The sequence below is a fragment of the Mobula birostris genome, chromosome 16 (assembly GCF_030028105.1).
Source record: "Mobula birostris isolate sMobBir1 chromosome 16, sMobBir1.hap1, whole genome shotgun sequence".
Classification (NCBI taxonomy): Eukaryota; Metazoa; Chordata; class Chondrichthyes; order Myliobatiformes; family Myliobatidae; genus Mobula; species Mobula birostris.
The window spans coordinates 20288445-20311221 of record NC_092385.1 but is presented as its reverse complement, the minus strand read 5'-3'; the positions used below and the strand labels follow the sequence as shown (position 1 = coordinate 20311221).

The 22777-nt window shown below is 37.1% G+C and overlaps 1 protein-coding gene across 1 annotated transcript in view; it reads left to right on the top strand.

Annotated features, from left to right (window-relative positions):
- The window catches only part of wnk2 (WNK lysine deficient protein kinase 2), a 162372-nt gene that overhangs the window by 123854 nt on the left and 15741 nt on the right, over positions 1-22777 (top strand). The window contains exons 21-24 of the mRNA XM_072280381.1: positions 921-1564; positions 2279-2493; positions 3608-3796; positions 20690-20788. Coding sequence (XP_072136482.1) covers positions 921-1564; positions 2279-2493; positions 3608-3796; positions 20690-20788 — 1147 coding nt within the window. The remainder of the gene's footprint in view (positions 1-920; positions 1565-2278; positions 2494-3607; positions 3797-20689; positions 20789-22777) is intronic.

Below are 22777 nucleotides of genomic sequence, written 5' to 3'. Positions count from 1 at the left end.
AACACCATAACTCACATGTTGAAAAAGACTCTGGATCAAATATCTATCTGTGCAGCTACTCAGCAAAATACAAGACTCTGAAATATCAAGCCTGGAAAAAAATAGAAGCAAATAATTGATTTCTTATAAACAAAAAGAAACATTGCATCTGAAGGTGTTATGAGCTTGCATCTATGAGACCGATATGGAGTACACATAATTGCATGACGGACAGAAGGAGAATAATGCAGTTGGGTTCTGTGTTAGAATTGCTGTCCATAATTCCTACTTGCTCTGGCTATTCACTGAGAGCTGATCTTTGACCTTCACACCTAGACGAAGTTCAGAAAGCACCTGGTCTTAGGCAGTTGAACATTGAGGCCCAGTCTGTGACAGAAGGTAGAGTTTAATCTTTGACAAAGCTAAGTTACTTTGAGTTTTCAAAGTCTTTGCCTTACGGGGACACAAGTTAGAAGTTATAAACAGTCATAGTTCTTTTTTTAAACTGCTTGGAAGTACTGAAGAAAGAATAGACTTGGTTTCAATGGGGAAAATAAAAACAGAAGGAATTGATTTCCCTCAGTTTAAAGAGCAAAAAATTTATAGTGGGACCAGATCAGTCCTGCTTGTCTTATAAAATAAACTTCATTATAAAGATTAATCTCTGAACAAGGTTTATCTTCCAAATAAATCGCATTTAAAATTTTTTTTTAATGTAATAGGTACCATTCAAATTATAATATGGGTCTCCTGAAATTTTTGGTGGGATAAGATGTCTTATTACTAGCAGCTTCCAGAGGAAAAGGGAAACAACTGTGTATAAAACAGGCTGCCAAGATTTGCATGTTGGCTTGGGTTTTCTCAGAAATGCACGGAGTAAATATGATTGAAATCCAGTCTTGGAAGAACTTGGTGATTTATAATCTTCTCTTTTATTTCAGGTTGTTCCTTCATCTCAGGATACTGGTAACAGGATTGAGTATTATGCTAAAAGTGAAACAAAGCCATTCAAAGCACCAGGTCCAGCAAAAGGACATTTCAGTACATCATTAGCAAATGGTGAAAGTGATCAAAAAACAGACATGTTATCTATTAGAAGAATCAACACAATTGGCAGATTTTCAGTTATTAGTACAAAGGATGAAGTAACTTTAAAATACCCTTGTCTCAATAGATATTCTGCACCTCCTGGATTATATACAAAGGAATCTCTTACTAGTCCTGTTTTAAAGCCTTTGGTTGCTCGAGGTCAAACTTCAGCTCCCAAGGAAGTTAAGCTTCGGAGTCGCCTCTCTTCAGATTCTGATGAGTCATTCAATGTAAAACCAAAAGTTGTTCAAAAGTCACTTATTTACAATCAGACCACCACAGATGGAGGTTTCTCTTTACCAGGAAAATCAAATGCTTTGCTGAAGAGTGATGATAAGCAGGTATCTGAACCTACAGATGGCCAAACAACAGCAGCTCCTCCAACTATAACCATTCATTCTGCATCTCCTTCCCAGTCATCTTACATGAGCAGTGACAATGATTCTGAATTTGAAGATGCTGATATGAAGAAAGAGTTGCAGACACTACGAGAAAAGTGGGTTTGTTCATACTTGGGTTCCAGTACAAATTGACTTTGATTTGTTAAGTTATTAGTCTGAATGTTATCACAGTCTTTTAAAATTTATTTTTCTTTGGGATACGGACCAGCATCTATTACTTATTCATATTTACTTTTTGAAGGTGGTGGTAAGTCACCATTTAGAACTGCTGCAGGCTTTCTGGTCAGGGTATGAAATTTAAACAGATAAAAATGAAAGAGTGGTTTATGCATATATCAGGATGGTATGTCACTTTTGGAGAGAGCTGGTGGTGTTCCCATGTGCTTGCTGCCCTTGCACTTGATTGGAGAAACTACAGATTAGGGAAGTACTGTGCATTTTGTAAATGAGTACCCACTGTGCACCCATGGCAGATGACATTCATGTACAGGATGGTTAAGGGGCTGCTTTATCCTGGGTGACGTCAAGCTTCTTGAATTGTTGGAAGTGCATTCATCCAACTAAGCAGCATAACAATACACATCTGACTTGTGCCTTGAAGAGGGTAGAAAGACAGTGTAATGTAATTCTTTTATTTAGATAGTTAAAATAAATTAAAGAATAAATTGAAATGTGATGTTTTCTGCATTGTGCATAGATTAATTTAGTTGGATATAACTGCACAAATTTATACTGAATAATACATTTGTAGCAATTATGTGACTTTTCTGCGAGGGAATTTTAAGGTACATTTTAACATCTTGTTTTAGACACATGAAAGAGATCTCAGAACTTCAAGTTCATCAAAGGCATGAGATTGAGGAATTGTACAGACGTTTGGGAAAACCTTTACCAGCAGCTTTAGGATTCTTGCAAGCTGTACCACCCACAGGCCGACGACGAAGACCCAGCAAGAACAAACTAAAAGCTGGCAAGCTACTTAATCCACTAGTGCAGTCACTGAAGAGCGCAGCTTCCAATACAAGTAAGAGTGCTGATTTAGATAGCTTATTACCTACAATCGAATAGATTGTCAAAAATAACCAGATGAATAATTACAAATAGAGATGTAGGTTTGATCCCAGAGTGATAAATGCTGTGGGTCATGGAAAGCCAAGCAAAATGAAAATATTCCAGAGTACTTGATAGTTAAAACATAACATTAACAGGATCTTGGCTGGGTTATATAACCATTCCATCCTTACTTGCATCCCAGGAAATAATCTGGAAAATCTCCTCCATACTGCTCCTAAATCACATGGACAACCATCTGCAAAAAATAAACATTTCTAAAATCATTACCATTGAATTAAACATAAAATTTCCCTCATTTTTTGCAGTACCCACACAATAGGCTGAGCTTGTTTTTCGTAGAGTAAGCAAAGTTGAGGGGTGACCTGATGGAAATTATGAAACATTATAAAAGGCACTAATAGGGTACAGATATCTAAAACAATAGAGCCTAGTTTTAAGGTGAGTGATCGTTTTTATATATACTTTTTGTAATAGTTTTAAAAATTAGTATTATGTATTTCAATGTACTGCTGTTGCAAAACAACACATTTCACGACATATGTCAGTGATATTTAAAGAGGATTGAGGGGAATTTTTTCACTCTGTTTAATATTTTAAGCATGCCTTCAGAGAAGGTGGTAGAATCTGATACAATTACTATGTTGATAGGAGCTTAAATAGGCAAGCATTGAAGGAGATTCCTAATGAAGATTAAAGTTATTAGTGTAGATGGACAAAAAGTCATCATGGACCTGGTTACAACTCTGTGACAGTAGATTTTTGAAGATTGAACATGGTGAAAATATAGAATAATATAGAAGGCCAAGTATGGTAAATGGTAACAGAGCTATGATTGAGGATGTGTATGATTTGCTTCTTGTGCCCCTTTAAAAAATATTGCAACTCTCAGATATACCAAAAAACCTTTTTAACCTAGCAATGTATAACATGCAATTGCTGCTTAAGTTGAATACTAAGTGGGATAAAGTACTTTTCTTTTGTGGTGCCATCTTGATATACAGGCTTTGCAGTTATCTTATTCTAAGTAACAAACAGTACTACCTAAGTGTTCTTTCCTGTTATAGGTTTTCAAACAAATAGTTGTACTACTTCTAAACATCAAGATTTTCCATGTAGTTCTGATATGCTTGAGGCTACTCCATCAGAGGCGGTGCAGACACAGCAGCCGTGCTCTATCAAGTCCTCCTTATCCTCTGATTATCAAGGCTTTATTAATGAAATGGGAGGTGCGGCACAAGGAGACATTGCCCAAGGTAATTGCAGAAACAGTTCATTAAATATATCATAGGAGGAGGTTTTGGTTAAGGAAAAACCTATTAGATTCCAACAAGATAAGCAAAATTAAAGACCGTTTATGGCTTGTTAAAAATGTTGGGATCTCTCCTTTAAAAACAAGTTGTAATATGTTCTTGAAGTTTTGTTAGTGGTCTCGTTGGTGGTAGATGGTATGTAAAATGACTAAATACTGCATAAACTGATCAAAGTGAAAATAACATTTGATTTGAATTTTGTCACAACCCATTCCATTTGCTAAGAAGCAGCAATCAGTACAGCAAATTAAATAGTGAATGATAAAACCACAAGGTAAACGAACCTTGGAAGAAACTCTGAAAAGAGACAGATATTTAACACATGGCATCAGAGGAATAAATTGAGAAATGATCTGAGAAACATACTTTTTTGCCTCGAAAAAGTGTGTCTGATACAGATAATACAGAATATGGGAAACTGTATATTCAGAAGTAATAAGGCAATATAGTCTGTAATTAGAGGGAAATTTAGTACTTATCTGGAAGTTCTCATAGCTCAACACATAAAATAAGCTTACTGTCAGGTAAAACCCTGATATCATCAAATAAATGATGTGATTGCAGTGCAAATGAAAGGATTTTCTGGATGCAATCAAGATGAGATTGTTCACATATTTGATCTTATTGATACAGTGTTATCTTCTCTCCAGTGGTGTAAATATGGATTCCAGAGGTGCAATTTCCATCTAAAGTTAGACCAGAGAAGCTGGGGTAATCCTGGGAGGAAAGAAGGTCGAGAAAAAATTCAATAGAAGTGAACAAGACCATGATGGGCTGAAATAGCTTCTTTCTTTCTCTTTTCCCCCCATTTTCATTAATAGATGGTTCTAGGGCCAATGTGTTGGGCATAAGACAAAGGGAGAACTCAAGGGAAACTTGGACAGGGTGCTTTCAAGATCTGAAACGTAACCTGCAAGATTGGTGGTTTCTGTCAATCGAGGCTAAAAAAAGATTTGTACTTCAATGAGAGATAATTAAGAGCAGGAGCATGGAACTGAATGGATGGTTCTGTAAGGAGCTGTGATGGACGGTAGACTAAATGAGTTGAATAGCCCACGTGTTCTGCAAGTGATTAGTTGATTTATTACAATGTAGGCAACAGCAGCATGTCTATCATCTAGCTGCTCAATAATGCTAGATGGAGGCACCTAGAGGATCTTAAAGGAAGTAGTGGTGGAAATAGGTCCTTCAGCCCAGTGCACTCATGCCAGTCATAAAGCACTCACATAGACCACATAACATACGTTATTTCACTTTGGCCGTATTCCCATCAACACTCTGCAAATAATGTACATTATTTCATAAAGCACTCACATAGACCACATAATGTACATTATTTCATTTTGGCCATATTCCCATCAACACTCTGCAAACTTGTCACTTGCCTGTATGTAAGGGACAAATTACTGTAGCCAATTAATCTGGAACCCAAAAGTCTTTGGGATATAGGAGGAAACAAGAACTCCTTGAAGGAAACCCATGCATGTGCAAATTCTATATACTATTATGCCATTTGAGATCACAATTGAATACAGGTTTCTGGAATTACGAAGCACCATTTCTACTATCTGTACCACAGTGTTGCCCTACGTTGACTCTATATATATATATATATATATATATATATATATATATATATATACATACATATACACACACACCACACACATACACACACACACCCCCAACCAACCAACAGCATACACACACCACACCCATCCTACCTCTCGCTGATTTCAATTAAATGGCAAGTCCAGAAGAAGATCCAAGTCATGGATAGAGCAAGTTGTGATTGCAGAGGATGTAGTCTTTTGGAACATATGTTCTTGTCATTAAATAAATGCTTTTCTGCTTTCTTGTTCATTCTGCAGTTGACCAACTTGATTGGTCCATGATTGCTTCACTTTTCATTTGTGAAATTTTTTTTTAAAGTGCAATCTCTGTATTTTGTGAGACTCCATGGAGCAATAGTTTTTTTTTAGTTTTGCTAGAAATAGAGCTATCTATGAATACAACTGAACATGTATTCAGTGCTTTATTTTTCTTGGAATTGAAACTGCAATTTTAAAAAAATTTCCAAATCTTCTGTTAGTAAAATGCATGCTTTACTGACATCTTAATTATTGCTGCAATAAATGCATTATTGCAACAGAATCAGCAGATAATCTTTTCTCCTCATTTTTGATATATCATTACACATGACCTTGTTCATTTAAAATTTATTATACCTCCCATCCAAACAAAAGTTGACAGATGTTGGGGAAGAATTAAACTTCAATTCCTGTTTATCCCTGGCGGGGGGGGGGGGGTGGAGAATGGTATATACAGGTACTTCTGTTGAAAATGAAGGATTCTGACTTGAAACATCAACTTATTATTTCCCTCCACAGATGCTGCCTGATAGACTCAGTTCTCCAGCAGGTTTTTTCTTCAGGTGCTGCATCTGTAGTTATTTATGTAAAACTGTATGTGAGAGACATGTTCTTTATGATCATACTGCCTTGCCTTTGCAGTAGAAGCAGTTTGGATGCAGCAAGTTTTCATCAGAATTATGCATATAATAATGGTATAAGGGAGTTATTTGTGATGATTCTAAATATGATAAATATTACAATTACTATCTTTTCTGATTCAGGTTTCTGGACCACAAAATACACACTGTTCAAATTCCAATTCACATTTAAAGTTGTAGATAAACTTGCCCATGAAATTGAATATATGACTTTAATTTAAGTAGAAAGCACTTCAAAATAGAACCACAAATACTTCAACTGGTCTCAACTGTGTTCGTTATAGGGCAATCAGTTAATCACAGTAAGCAGCCGCAGTTCACACAGGGAAAGTTGTAGATGTATTTTTCCAACCAGTTAATTTGTTTTAATCTAAATAAAAGTTTAAAAAAAAGTCAAGAAAAATCATTCTACTTGTGCTTCCTTGGATCCTGCAGGCAGTTGCATGCTGTAATTATTTTAACTAAGGGTTCCAATTGGTACCTAATTCTACAGTTTTAACTAACCCTATAAAAATAAATATTTTTTCTGCTGTTCTGTAGCCCTACAGCTGTTCCTCTCTTCCACTATTGAAAAGCACTATTCCTTAGCTGTTCAGTCCAAGGTGAAGGAATCCACCTTCATTAAAATGAACCCAGCAATGTAATTAGGGAATACCCAACGTGATTTTTTAGCACTGTCATCCAAAACAAATCCTTGAGAAGCGCTGAAGGAATTGAGTTTGACTTCACAATGTGAAGTAGGAGTTGCCCATGTGTAGTTTCATTTAATATGCGGTACCATTGCATACCATTTTCCACACAAGCTTTACAGAGCAAGTCTTGATCTGGTGGCAAGGGGGAACCAGGTACTACAGTGTGGATGTTAATGCTCACACATGAATGTGGCACCTAGCTAATGTGCATTTGTTTTACTTAGTCCAAGAGGGATTGGTTCAGTCTGTAGTGACCACACTGCAGAATCAATGTTATCTGAACCTCCATTTGACCTGCAGATGAGGATCATGTTTACATATCCTCAGAGGTAGAGCTGTAAGACATCACTCAATCACCACAACACATGAAATGGTTGGCTTTGCATTGAAGGTCAGTAAGAGCAAAGTCCTCAAGCAGTCTGTCTCTGTTGTTTCACATACCACCCCGACAATAAAGGTTCACGATGAGACCTTGGAAAATGTGGACCGCTTCTAGTGTCTTGGGATGGGTGGGCATCAGTGATTAAATTCACCACTGCCTTCAGTATGCCAACACAGTCTTTGGTTGATTAAGGAAAAAGATCTATAGGGGAGTAATGATCCTCATCCTCCTGGGTGCCTCTGAGATCTGGTCTATCTTCAGCAGACAAAAATACCTCAAGCTCCTTCTCCAAGATCCTTCAAAGGAGAGCTGAACCAACATTAATGTAATCTCCTAATCCAGATTTTTTAAGATTGAGGTTGCAGTTACTCTTTCAGCTACATTGGGCAGACCACATCATTCACATGCCTGACTTAGCGCTCCTGCAAAATAGACATGATCCAGAGTTTCGTCATGGGAGGAACTTGCCTGGCAGATAGAAAAAAGTTCAAGGATGCAATATTATCATGGACTTCCGGACACTCTGTTCAAAATGACTCAAAATGGGAAAACAGAATTTGGGACGATAAAACTCTCAAAGCTAGAACTTTGGGAGCCCCATAAAATCCTGTAATCATGTTTACCTTTCAAACTACACCTCACCATCACTTGCACTATCATCCACTTTGTCTCACCTGTGAGTCAGCACTTCTGACATTAGCTTCTTTAGCCATCTCAGTGCCTGCAAGATTGGAGTGGAAACAAGTTATCTTTGATCCCTTGGGAGTACTGAAAGATAAATAATGCAAACAATACAATGTTTTATCTGCATTTTTAAAAAATTTATGTTATTAATTCCAATACAATTTTATTTGATCAATAAATTTGTAGTGATTCAACAAAAGTAGTCATGCTGTTAAACTATGTTAACATAGAAACATTGAAGTCTACGGCACATTACCGCCTTTTCACCCCACAATGTTGTGCTGACCATGTAACCCACTCTAGAGATTGCCTAGAATTTCCCTACCACATAGCCTCTATTTTTCTATGTACCTATCTAAGAGTCTCTCAAAAGACCCTATGTATCTGTCTCTACCACCTTGTGTAGAGAATCAGTATGTTGTATTGATTCTTCTCTTCTGTTGTTCACTGAAAGAATATAATCACAATCTTAATTCTGCTGCTGTTTTGCCAATTCTCCAAGCACTTGATGCTGACAAGTATTTTTAAGCTGTACTTGATGCATTTCACAATATTCTGAGATGACTCCCTGAGGTTTATTCTGATCAGATATTGGATGATAACAATACCCCTGAATTAACTAATACCTCTGTCCAGATGCATGTACAAACATTTCATATTTTTGCAAAATTGGGAAGCATTAACTTAAACTCTGTTTGCCCATGCAAACGTTTTGGCTCATTGGTATCTTGATGTAAACATAAAGCATTTTTTAAAAAATCAAGAGCAGATGCAATAATTCTCATGAAGTTAGAACTTGTTTTGGTGTCTGATAGTTAATTATAAACATAATACTAAATGACAGATTAGTTGCACAATGTTATGTAAAGGTATCTATCTATATATTTATTTAGAAATAAATCACGGAGTACATCTTTCGAACCACACTACCCTAGCAACTCCTGACAACCCCAATTTAACCCTAACCTAATCATGAGACAATTTACAATGACCAATTACCCTATCTAGTATAGGACTGTGGGGGAAATTGGAGCTCCCAGGAAAACCAACACAACACCTTCCACAGAGAGAACATACAGAGACTCCTTGCAAAGTATGCCAGAATTGAACTCTGAATTCCAATGCCCCAAGCTGTAATAGCATCTTGCTAACCGTTTCATAACTGTGACACCCAACTAGTCAGATATATGATGTGAACAGTAGTTTCATCTTTGAGCTTACAATTTTAGTTAGCCAGCATGAAATTCTAACTTTTCCATGTACATCCTTCATCACCAAAAATTGGATAGCACTCTGATGGAAGTGAAAGCAATTTCACCATCTAAGTGTCAGCTTTGAGTAGTATGATGTTTCCTACTTATAGAAAATGATAAATTTTGGTTCCCATTTATCACTAACACTTTAACTAGTATGTGAATGTAGACTTTGTTTTACTTTAGATTGCCTTGAATTAAAAACAAAAGGCTAAATTTTCATGTCAGCTTATAACTGTTTGGCAACAGAGAGACAAATATTGTTGAGGAGGAACAGACATTGTATCAAGTTCAATTGTCGCTCTTATGGCCTCAAGTACAGTTATCTAGTACTTGGTCAGTGTGTAAACGCATTTCTTTTGAAGCATCTACCGGTGGTATCACGAAGTGTAACAGACACGAGATTTTGGAGATGCTGGAAATCTTCAGTAACAGACACACAATGCTGGATAAACTCAGCAAGTTAGGCAACATCTGTGGAGGAAAATAAACAGCTGATGTTTCTTGGCCCAAAACGTTGATTGTTCATTTCCCTTTGTAGATGCTGCCTGACCTGCTGAGTTTCTCCAGCATTTTGTGTCTGATACTCAGAGTTATGTAAAGATCTTAGCTGGACACAATTTCTTAGAAATATTATTATACAGGATTTAAAATGTGACACCTACTTTTATAATGAACTTCAACTTCAGTCAAATCAAGGACAGTGAGATTGCTTTTTACTGAAATGTGTATTTATGTCTACCTTGATACCACAACATAAATTTAATGTAAACTGGCTCTGAACTACAACAGAATTATTTTTTATTGAATTGTTTAACACAATTTTGCTTGATGTTCCTTTTTATTCGGATTTTTTTTGCTATCTCCTCAATCTAATTTATTTCAAGTCAAGTCACTTTTTATTGTCATTTCAACCATGACTGCTGGTACAGTACACAGTAAAAATGAGACGTTTTTCAGGACCATGGTGCTACATGAACAATACAAAAACTACACTGAACTACGTAAAACATAAAACTACACTAGACTACAGACCTACCCAGGACTGCATAAAGTGCACAAAACAGTGCAAGCTTTACAATAAATAATAAACAAGACAATAGGCACAGTAGAGGGCAGTAGGTTGGTGTCAGTCCAGGCTCTGGATATTGAGGAGTCTGATGACTTGGGGGAAGAAACTGTTACATAGTCTGGTAGTGAGAGCCCGAATACTTCGGTGCCTTTTGCCAGATGGCAGGAGGGAGAAGAGTTTGTATGACGGGTGTGTGGGGTCCTTCATAATGCTGCTTGCTTTATGGATGCAGCGTGTGGTGTAATTGTAATGGTGGGAAGAGAAACCCCCGATGATCTTCTCAGCTGACCTCACTACCCACTGCAGGGCCTTGCAATCCGAGATGGTGCAATTTCCGAACCAGGCAGTGATGCAGCTGCGCAGGATGCTCTCAATACAAGCTCTGTAGAATGTGGTGAGGATGGGGGGGTGGGAGATGGACTTTTCTCAGCCTTCGCAGAAAGTGGAGACGCTGCTAGGCTTTCTTTGCTATGGAGCTGGTGTTGAGGGACCAGGTGAGATCCTCCACTAGGTGAACACCAAGAAATTTTCAAATCCTCTCATTTTTCTGCTGCAATTAGTTTTTTTTTCCCTGAACATTTGATTATTTTCTTTCTGTTTTTAAAGATACCAATTTTTACATGTTACTTTGACATGGACAGTCAATATATTGAGTTTGCTAGTGATGCAGTAACAAGTCTGGATGACCAAACTTAGTTTTTATTTTCTTTGGATTGTGGTATTTTTGACAACCCAAATTAAAAATGACCAAACCTTTACAAAGTGCTCCAGATTAAGATGTAGTATTTCAAGCATACCAGATGCTTAAAGCATATTTTAAAGAAATGTGAAATCAGAAAATAAATACAAGTACCTTAAAAATATGCTTTGTAAACTTGTGATGCATGAACATATAGATATACAATTTTTCTGTCCTGAAGTGTTGAGAGTAGGAAATTTGATAATGTCTTTGAATATCAAGGGGCCATGATTAGACTTGTCTGAGATCATCATTGCCTTGAACTTGAGTGATACATGTAGTTTGCCACTTAATGTGCAAGAGTATATGTGATCACAATCTTGGTGCGCACAGACATTGATTTGAAAATACAATAGTCATTATCAGTAATCCTTTCCGCTCCTGCTCAGGTAATGGAAAGAGGATTATTTTCAGACAACCAAAGTAGTTGGATGGATCTAGAAAACTGTTCTGAGAAACGCCAGAAGCCATGTCCTGGAACTGAATAAATGCCCTTCAGTAATCGCAACCACCTTAATGCTAGAGATAGCTGAAATTAATGAGGAATTTTCCCCTGATTCTCACTAACTTCTGTATTACCAGTGTTCCTTATTACCATACTTGGTCAAATGCCATCATTTTCATCTTTGTGATCTCATTTCTGAAATCCAGCTTTTTTTGACCTTAGTTTGTCTTGTGGTGTCATGAATCCACTGTTGAGTTGTCTTGGCGGAACACATGGTGATCAAGCTATTTGTGAGGTAGCACAGCTTTGTGAGTAAATTTGGCACCTTTCGATATTGATGATTATGGGCAATATTTGGTTAGATTGGATTTCTTTTACATTGTGCAAACAAAAGATAATATGTACTGTATTCCACTTTGTAAAAGGAAGTCGCAGTATTGTTGTACTGGAATACTTTGGTGAGAATAAGCAGTGTTCCTGGAGTTCAGGTCTTCAGTAGTACAACTCGGCAGTTTCAAGACAATAGTCTTTGCCCTTTGTTCTAAGCATTTATGGCTACTTCCTGAAAATAATCAAATTGGCTTAATTCTGGCTTTGTGACAGTGGGACCTATGTTCCCTCCAAGCTGTGCGCGTGTATGCGCGCACACGTTTTTCAACCAACGCACAAAGGAAATTAATGTGCGCACAAAAAGGTTAGTTACCTAAAATAATGTAGTAATTATTATACTTATTGAAAATAATCTTTCAGCTAAACATTTCTGTTAACTAGTTAGTCGGTTTTTCAAATACCACAATGCACGTCGTTAATCTACGTCACCTCACCTTTCCTGTTCCGGGATCTGGGAGACAACGTTTTGTGGAGTGACAAAGTTAAAGTTTTGCTAAGCCAACAATGTGAAGAAAACATCACAGAAGATACAAGTTCGCTGTTGACTTTTATAAATAGTCTTTGTGTTCATTTAGAAGAAAGGTTTCCTGAAGATGAGGTACAAGAATGGCCAGCTTTTGATTTCTCCGCAATTGCAGATTGTGACTTCACATTTGGCGATGAACAAGTTAATGCCTTATGTCTAAAATATCGTGATTTTCTAGCTGAAAATACTGTAATAGTTAGACAGTTAAATGATTTCAAATTTTCCGTGCGAGAAAAAATTAAATCCAAACTGATTTCAAACTTTGCTCAAATGGTGGCATTTGTACTTCAAAATGAACAGTTTTGTGACCATGCACAGTTGATGGACAATGGGGGAACCTTTCTTGCGTCTAGCGTGGGGACTGTGAGCGAGGTTTTAGCCTAATGAATCAACTCAAAAACAAGCTGAGAAACCATTTAGGTGAATGTCATTTGGATATGTTAATGAGAATCAAAAGCTATCATAGTAGTCGTAGTCATACTTTATTGATCCCAGGGGAAATTGGTTTTTGTTACAGTTGCACCATAAGTAATTAAATAGTAATATGTAAATTATGCCAGGGAATAAGTCCAGGACCAGCCTATTGGCTAAGGGTGTCTGACCCTCCAAGGGAGGAGTTGTAAAGTTTGATGGCCACAGGCAGGAATGACTTCCTATGAGGCTCTGTGTTGCATCTTGGTGGAATGAGTCTCTGGCTGAATGTACCCCTGTGCCCAACCAGTCCAATATGTAGTGGATGGGAGACATTGTCCAAGATGGCATGCAACTTGGACAGCATCCTCTTTTCAGACACCACCGTGAGAGAGTCCAGTTCCATCCCCACAACATCACTGGCCTTACGAATGCGTTTGTTGATTCTGTTGGTGTCTGCTACCCTCAGCCTGCTGCCCCAGCACACAACAGCAAACGTGATCGCACTGGCCACTACAGACTCGTAGAACATCCTCAGCATCATCCAACAGATGTTAAAGGACCTCAGTCTCCTCAGGAAATCATCGAACCATAGAACATTACAGCACAGAAACAGGCCTTTTGGCCCTTCTTGGCTGTGCTGAACCATTTTTCTGCCTCGTCCCACTGACCTGCACACGGACCATATCCCTCCATACACCTCTCATCCATGTAGCTGTCCAAGTTTTTCTTTTTCTTTTTTTTTTGTAATTTATTTTTTATTGAATTTCCTCATCAAACATTTCAGTAAGATGTATTTCAGATACTGTACATATATGTATATTATATAATCATTTTTGTCACAAATCTCCACATAATATTTATCTGATAGAAAGGAGAGGAAAGAAAGAACAATCGAAAGAAGAAAACTATGTACAGAGTAGGGAGTGATCTTTTTTTTACAACATATTCATGAACTTGTGAGAATAAAATCAGGCCTATGAGGTGTTATGTAGATAAACCATTTTTTCCAGTATGAATAAAATTGTTCCAATTTAGGATTAACAGATGCTGTTATCTTCATTTTGTAAATGTCCATTGTAATTTCAATCCTTACATTTAGAGTTAGGCTTTCCTGTGATAACCATTTCCTGACAAGGGTCTTTTTACCAGCCACCTGCAGTACATTCATTAAATATTCATCTCTTTTCAACCATTCTTGAGGTATATACCCAAAATATATAACCCCACTGTTTGCTGGAGAAATTGTGGAAATCAATTTCCATATCAATTGGATGAAAGTTCTATTAGTCTAGATAGAGCTTACAAAGAATGGGTAAATGCCAAAGACAGGAGAGAGAAAAAAATAACGTGAGTGACTTAAATATGTTATTTTGTTGTTATTCTGTGCAGTTTTATGTCAAATATTTTGTAAAGCTACATAAAATGTGCCATGTGTGCATTCAGTGCACACATACTTTTGTCACAGGAAAAAAGTCTGCACAACATTAGATGTTTGCGCACACTGACTACTAAAAATTAGAGGGAACATTGGTGGGGACTACGGGAGGTGAAGGTGGGTCATACTTCTGCACTGATGTAAGATTTCAAATGCTGTAGCTTTGTCTTTTGCACTTGCTGAGTTAAATTTCAAGGTAAGTACACTGGAGAAGCTACTTTATTGTGGCAGCATTGTAGAACTTTGATCTGATCCAGCTAGCATGAGCAGTTTAGTATGCATTCAGTCTGTTAGCTTCACTGTTTGGTTCTGTGGTATATGTGATGCTCCGGTTCCATGCTGTACTGAACAAGAATTCATCTGTCAGCTCAATGTTAATGGTTGGGTGAGCAATATGCCAGACATGAAGTTATAGTCAATAATGGTTCTGCACCTTCTGATCCATGGTATTGTCATAGGTATTTTGTTTGAATCACTATATCTGTCCTGATTCTAAACTGTTCGCTCTAAATTGGTGACACAAAGCAAAATGAAAGGCATCCTCAGCCAAAGTCTTTTGCTAAATTATAACTGTGCAGTGAATTCTGTACAAAACCCTCACTGACTTGATTGTGTCATAGATATTGAACACTACACCACAGAAGCAAGCCCTTTGGTCCATCTAGTCCATGTTGAACTATTAATCTGCCTAGTCCCATTGATCTGTACCTGGACCATAGCCCTCCATATTCTTCCTATCCACGCACCTATCCAAATTTCTCTTAAACATTGAGATCGAACCCACATCCACCACTTCCGCTGGCAGTTTGTTCCACACTCTCATCACCCTCTGAAAGTCGTTCTTCTTCATGTTCCCCTTAAACATTTACCTTTCATTCTTAACCCAGCCTCTGTGGCAGGAAAAAAAAACCTTTCATTTACCCTATATTTACCCCTCATACTTTTGTATACCTCTATCATTCTCCTACAGTCTAAGGAATAAAGTCCTATCCTATTCAACCTTTCTCTTTAACTCAGGTCTGCACATGCTGGCCACATCCTTGTAAATTTTCTCTATACTCTTTCAATCTTATTGACATCTTTCCAATAGGTAGGCGACTAAACTGCACATAATATTCCAAATTAGGCCTCAACGGCTCCCCAACTCATAGGTGCCATGGTCTTCCAGAGGACCAATTTTGTCTCTTCCTATCCTTTTGCTCTTAATATATTTGTAGAAGCCCTTGGGTTTCTCCTTCACCTTGTCTGCTAGAGCAACCTCATGCCTTCTTTTAACCCTCCTGATTTCTTTCTTGCATTTCTTATACTCCATAAGTACCTCATTTGTTTCTACCTGCCTATACCTGCTATGCACCTCTTTTTAATTAACTGAGGCCTCAATATCTCTTGAAAACCAAGGTTCCCTAAACCCGTTATCCTTGTCTTTTATTCTGACATGAACATACAATCTGTACTCTCAAAATTTCACTTGTGAAGGTTTCCTGCATACCAAGTACATCTTTACCAGAAAACAGCCTGTCCTAATCCACAGTTATCAGATCCTTTCTGATACCAAAAAAAAATTGGTCTTTTTTCAATTTAGGATCTTAACCAAAGACCAGACCTATCATTCTCCATTATTATCTTGAAACTGATGGCATTATAATCACTAGGTGCAAAGTGTTCCCCTACTCACCTGCCCTGTCTCATTCCCTAATAGGAATCTGTATTAGCACTCTAGTTGGGACCTCTATTGATGTATATGTTTGGATTACATGTGCTGGCATTGAAGAGGGGCCAGAGGACGATCATGAGAATGATTCCGGTAATGAACAGGTTAACATAATGATAAGTGTTTGATGGCCCTTGGTCTGTACTTGCTGGAATTTAGAAGAATGAGGGGGAAATCTCATTGAAACCTACTGGGCCTAGATAGAGTGGATGTGGAAAGAATGTTTTCTATAGCAAGGGAGTCTTGAACCAGAGGGCACAGCCACAGAATAGAGGGATATCCATTCAGAACAGAGATGAGAAGGGATTTCTTTAGGCAGAGGGCAGTATATCTATGGAATTCATAGCCACAGATGGCTTTGGAAGCCAAATCATTGGGTATATTTAAAGTGGAGGTTGATAGGTTCTTGATTAGTCAGGGCATCAAAGGTTACAGGGAGAAGGCAAGAGAAAGGGGTTGAGAGGGAATATAAATCAGCCATTTTGGAATAGCAGAACAGACTCAATAGGCCAAATGGCCTAACTCTGATCCTCAGTCTTATTGAGGTATGAATTAAGGAAACTTTCCTGAACACATTTGACAAACTCTGGCCCTTTTATAGTCTAGGGGTCCCAGTCAATATGTGAAAAGTTAAAATCACAACCTTATGTTTCCTGTAACAATCTGCAATCTCTCTACAAATTTTCTCTTCTCAATCCCACAGAGTGCTGGGTGGTCTATAATATTCTATTAACATAGTCATCCTTTTCTTATTCCTGTTCCACCCACATAACCTCAGTGGACGAGCTTTCCAGCCTGTCCTGTCTGAGCACTGCTGTGTCTGCGGCAAATAAATTGAGGACAAGGTTGTGAGTTTTTGTTTTGTGTTAGTTCTGTTGCCAACAGCCACAGTCTGATTTTTGCAGTTATGCTGTTAACACTTGGCTTGCTCTGTCAATGGTGGCACTCTCCATAAAATAAATACTGTAATCTCCCAGCAGAACACATGTGTACAGGTAGTTTTCAGGGTTAAGGAGGCACTGTTATCAGCTATGGAAGCCCTGTTTTTGGTAATCAGAAATCTCCTTGTGCATGATGTATTGAGGATTTTCGATATCAAGTCTCGTTGGTGCTTTGCCACTGCTGCCACCATTTGTACAAGGCATACACAGGAATGCGTTGAGAGACAAAACACTAAAACTCCTGATTCTGCTTGTTTGCTGGCTTGTGGAATTGGTCCAAGTCCTCCAAGCTTTGGGTTGTTTTTGTTTATGAATCTGTTGCTTCAGGCCATGGCATGTAGGCTGTTTTCTCATTGTGGCTTTTAGATATCTGACTGGCTTGTAAATCACACCATTAAGTTATTTTAAGGGTTGTCTAGTTTCTGAGTGGTTGGAGCTTCATATGGGATGGGTAGTGGATTAGTGGGTTTCATTCCCAAAATCATTGGGTCTTTTATTAAGATCCAGTACTGATGATAGTAGCTTTCTATCCAGATATACTTAGTTAATTGATTTTAAATTCCCCAGGTTCTATTGAGTGATTTGAACCAGATCATTTAACAAGGTCTCTGTTTCTGTACTGCGGCCAACATTCCCTTTATTTTTATTTTGCAGCTGTGCAGACAAACCATTGCTCTGAGCAGAAATTATTTACACAGACTGCAAAATGCATGGCAGTTTAAATTTTTTTGTAATACGCATATTATAAATATTTAGAATGAACATTGAAAAATCACATACTTTTGATATTATTAACTGAAAGGTATAATGAAATACAGTACAACAAAGAAAATCTTTCACATTTCATAAACCTTTTCTGGTTGCGTCCAATTCAAGCTGTGCGGCAACAAAGGCTATGTGCGCAGGAGCATTTCAATTACTGTGTGGCTGTGCACTTGCACAGTTTAAATGGAAGAGTTGCTCCAGCAAAATTGCCAATGCATTACTATGCTACTTTAGAAACTGATAAAATATTGCAATATTACTGAAAATTAATTGGGCGTAGTTGTTTAGGCAGCAGGGCAATTTATAAGATCAACTTTCCTATATGGTACTGAATTTGAGCAAAGCAACAATAAGTGATTCCAAGTTGTGATTAATGTGTATTTCCAGTTTCTTGAAATAACTTAAAGCAAAATATTGATTTGTTTATGGTGCTGAATGAAGAATAGTTATGCTTGAATAAACTGTTTCCAAATCTATATGTGACTAAGCTAATTATTAAAATGTTTTGACAGTACAGTAATTTGGTAAGTGTATTGGTGTTAACTTTCATTTGCACCGTGATAGTCCAATATAGTAAGATTCTGATGTTGAATGGCACTGGAAATGTGGATGTTGAGAAAGTCAAGATATGGAGTTCAGCAGGAAAGTACGGGATCAACCTTGATAGTAAATTATAGATCTGGTTCAAAAGCCCAATTGGCCTAATCTTGTTTCTTATGTTCTCGCTGGATTTCAAAGTTTAACGTAAAATTTATTATCAGAATATATACATGTCACCACATACAACCCTGAAATTCTTTTTCCTGTTAGCATACTTAGCAAATCTGTAGAGCAGTAACTGTAAACAGAATCAATAAACAACAAACTATGCAAATACAAATAAACAGCAATGGATAACGAGAGCATAAAATAACAAGATAGAGTCCTTAAAGTCAGGCCATTAGTTGTGGGAACACCAGAAATAGAATGAGTGTAGTTATCCCCTTTTGTTCAAGAGCCTGATGGTTAAGGGGTAATAACTGTTCTTGAATCTGGTGGTGCAAGTCCTGAGGCACTTGTACCCTCTACCTGATGGCAGCAGCGGGAAAAGAGCATGGCCTGGGTGGTGAGGATCTTTGATGATGGATGCTGCTTTTCTATAGTAACATTTCATGTAGATGTGCTCAATGGCTGGGAGGACTTTACCCATGATGTACTGGGCTGAATCCACTACCTTTTGTAGGATATTTTGCTCAAAGGCATTGGTGTTTCCATACCAGCCTGTAATGCAGCCAGTCAGTACACTCTCCACCTCACATCTATAGAAGTTTGTCAAGGTTTTTGATGACATGCCAAATCTCCACAGACTCCTGAGGAAGTTGAGGCATTTTGCTTTCTTTGCGATTACATTTACATAATGTGTCCAGGACAGGTCCTGTGAGATAGTGACACACAGGAATTTAAAGGTACTGACCCTCTCCACCTCTGATCGTCCAATAATTACTGGCTCATGGACCTTTGGTTTCCCTCTCCTGAAGTCTACAATGAGCTCCTTGGTCTTATTGACATTGAGTGAGAGGTTGTTGTTATTACACCACTCAGCCAAGTTTTCAATCTCCCTCCTTTATGCTGATTTGCAAGCCAGAAGTGAGATATTGTGCAGAAAATATCTACTGAAGCCACTTTTGACAATTTTGAGTGCAATACCAAATGGTGTTTGTATTTTTATTACAGGAAATTGTGTACAATTTGGGAGAAGTCAGAAATAACATTTAATTGTTAGGGATAATAAGACTAATTACATTTGTTAACACTTTAAAAATATAAATATTGCTGATAGATGTATTTTAAGTGTATGGTAAATTGACTCAATGTTTAACCGTTTTGATGATTCACTTTTAATGTTTTCTGATATCTAAAATTCAGTACTTTCAGTTGGGGTAGCCTGTAGCAACGTTGGCCTATATTCTCAAGTTGCTGCTTGCAGCCGCCTCCTCCTCTACCATTCTCTCCCACCAGCATTTATCTTATTTGACCCAGATGCAGAGGATCGCTGTTGGTGACACTCTGCATCTTGGAATTGAGTAGTGTGTGTATTGTCACTCCGACGCTCCATCCCAGAAAGTCCAGACAGCCTTTGACAGGTTTGTGCCTGACAAGCTGGCAGGCTTCTTTGATTTTTTTTAATATATCTGATAGGCATGGATGCTTAAAATTATTAAAATTGCTCTACATAAAATTTTACAATATTACACAAATAGGGGAATATGGGAGACTGCAAAAGAGTGAAACCCGTGGAGGAGCATTGAATCAAACTCAATTTCTACATTAAACCATGAATGTGTGGTATTGCTGATGTTGCTTATTTCATTGTGTAACGATGATGGATGCTAAGTTTCCTTTGCAAAATTCAATTCAAAGTGTTTCAAAATGTTTGAAATCCTTTCTTTTAAGAAATAAAGTTTACTTAGTTGTGTTTACAAATTCACAAAAATCAAATTTAACATCTTTTCATTTAATTGATGTTGCAAGCATTGCTTGTACTCTGTGGTTCAGTGTTTACTAATAAGGTATCAGATTAAGATTATTTCAAGTGAAAGCAATCTTAGCAGATGTCCAAAGGTACCTATTTATGTTCAAGTTTTCGGTAACCTTTTTTCTAAGATTTTAAACCTTGTTGATATGAGAGTTAAATTTGCTTTCCCTTCCCCACCCCATTACATCTATTTGCACATAAACAATTTTATTTTTAACTATAAATTTTTTTCTTGTATTAAGTAGTTTTTAAAAAAACTGTCGATGTTATATCCACCCTGCTAAATTATTTAGAATTTTGAGTCACTATTATAAATACTTTACTAGTGTCTTGTTTTTTCCCCTTTATATTCATTTGCAGGCTGGACGGTTTTCCACCAAACGTCTGAGAGAGTGACCTATAAATCTAATAGCAAACCTCGTACCAGATTCCTCAGTGGACCTGTGTCTTTGTCCATCTGTTTGTATTTGTTCTTTTGTATTTAAACTAATCATCCCATCTTCTCTTGCTGTCTTAGTCCATTCTATATTTCTGCAGGAAGCCTGCTTTTTTTTTTAGCCGTTTTTAATTTATTGGTTATCATTGCACATTTTCATTTCATATACAAATGCTTTAGTGCACTGCTTTTGGCTCATCACTAAATATTAAAGGCATATGTGGAAGAGCTCATCTTCTCTGCATAAAATATAATGTAAAGTTAATATGGAAAATTTATTAAGTGTACCAAAGCTTTTGTATTTTGGTCTAATTTGTTTTTAAGTAGTGGTTTTAGTTTTCTCAAAATATTACAAATATACAAGTGTGCTTCCCTAGCATCTAATCTCACCAAAAATGGAGAACTCAGAGCTCCTCTGGAAGACTGGTCTCTTTCACACATGTTTCGACAATGAAGACTTGCATGTAACAAGCTGGATACTTAGCTGTGTATCTCCTTGATGCAATATTAGGAAGGTCACTGGAGGCTACAACTCCTATTTAAGGACTGTTGAACATTTTATTGTTTTTACACTGTTGTATCTTTGAGATGTCTGCATGTGAAAAATGCTAAAACACCAGTGCTCCAGTTAGTATTCAAAAGAATTGCCTAACATGGTTTTCTATAAGCTTTATGCAGCTCATACATTTGAATATTTTCTATTCATTTATCACACTTGTAACCATGCCATCATTTTCCTACTAGTTTATAAATTGTTAAGAAAAAGATATTTAGGATGTTCTAATTAGCGATATGGATTATAATTATTTCTGTGCCAGATATACTTTGTCATCAAAATTCTGGCTGGAGCACTAGAATTGATCCAGTTGTGTCATGTAAATTGCCATCCTTATAACGTGATTTGTTTTAAGGCCACCTCTTAAAGAAAAAACACTGTCCTTCTCCAAAAAACTCACTTTAATTTTTAAGGTGACTTTGAACAAAACTTTGTGCTCTCAGTGCTTGGGAAAAATGTTTCGGGTTTCAAAAACTTCAGTATCATTCTTGGGCAGAGCCTGTTAGACATCTAGACCGTGATTCTGAAGAACAACTTGCTAGGTTAAGAGCAAAGATCTATATGCACTGTCCTCAAATATTATCTGCAGATGAGTTAGTGCTACATAGCAAACGCTGGTGTTTACCATGCTTCTTAGATTTAGGCAGCTATCTATATTTAAGGAAATTAACTCTATGTTGAAATGTTTGTCGTATTTATTTATTTAGCGATACAGTGCAGATTAGGTCCTTCCAGCCCTGTGAGCTGCGCTGCCCCAGCAATCCCCAACAACGCTGATTTAACCCTAACCTAATCATGAAACAATTTGCAATGATCAGTTAACTTACCTCGTATGTCTTTGGACTGTGGGAGGAAACTGGAGCACTGGAGCTGATCATTTAAGAATTTTGAACATCTGTTCTAATTTTATTTTATGAACTATTAATGCATAAAATCTGTAAGGCAATTTTTAAAATTTGCATAGGTACATTGAAAATACATATTTATTAAGTTTTTTTTTGCTTTCAGAATGTTCTAGTTTAAGTTATTTTCCATAATTTACTGACTGATGGTGATATTTTTCCAGTTATTGTACAACATTTAAGTGGCACTGTGAGCACATAGTTTTGTACCTTATTGTGAAACACAACATGATTAGTTTTCTTAATTAGAATTTTAAAAAACCTTTCTTCCATGAATTCTTTAAAAAATAACATTTGTGTATTATTTTTCAATGTATAAAGGTATATTGTCCTATCAGGTCCTGAAGGCCATTAAAATTATGTAAAGTGACAAATTTTGAGATTTTTGTTTCGAAGAAATGTCCAGTTAAAGTTTTGACATCATTAATTTAGATTAGGTACTTTTTCTGCTGATTAATTTCTTTGAATACTTTGAATGGTATGAAGTTTGAATTTTAAATGTTTTGAATGGTATGTGGTTATGAATTATGGTTTCCATTGCAGATTTTTATTGA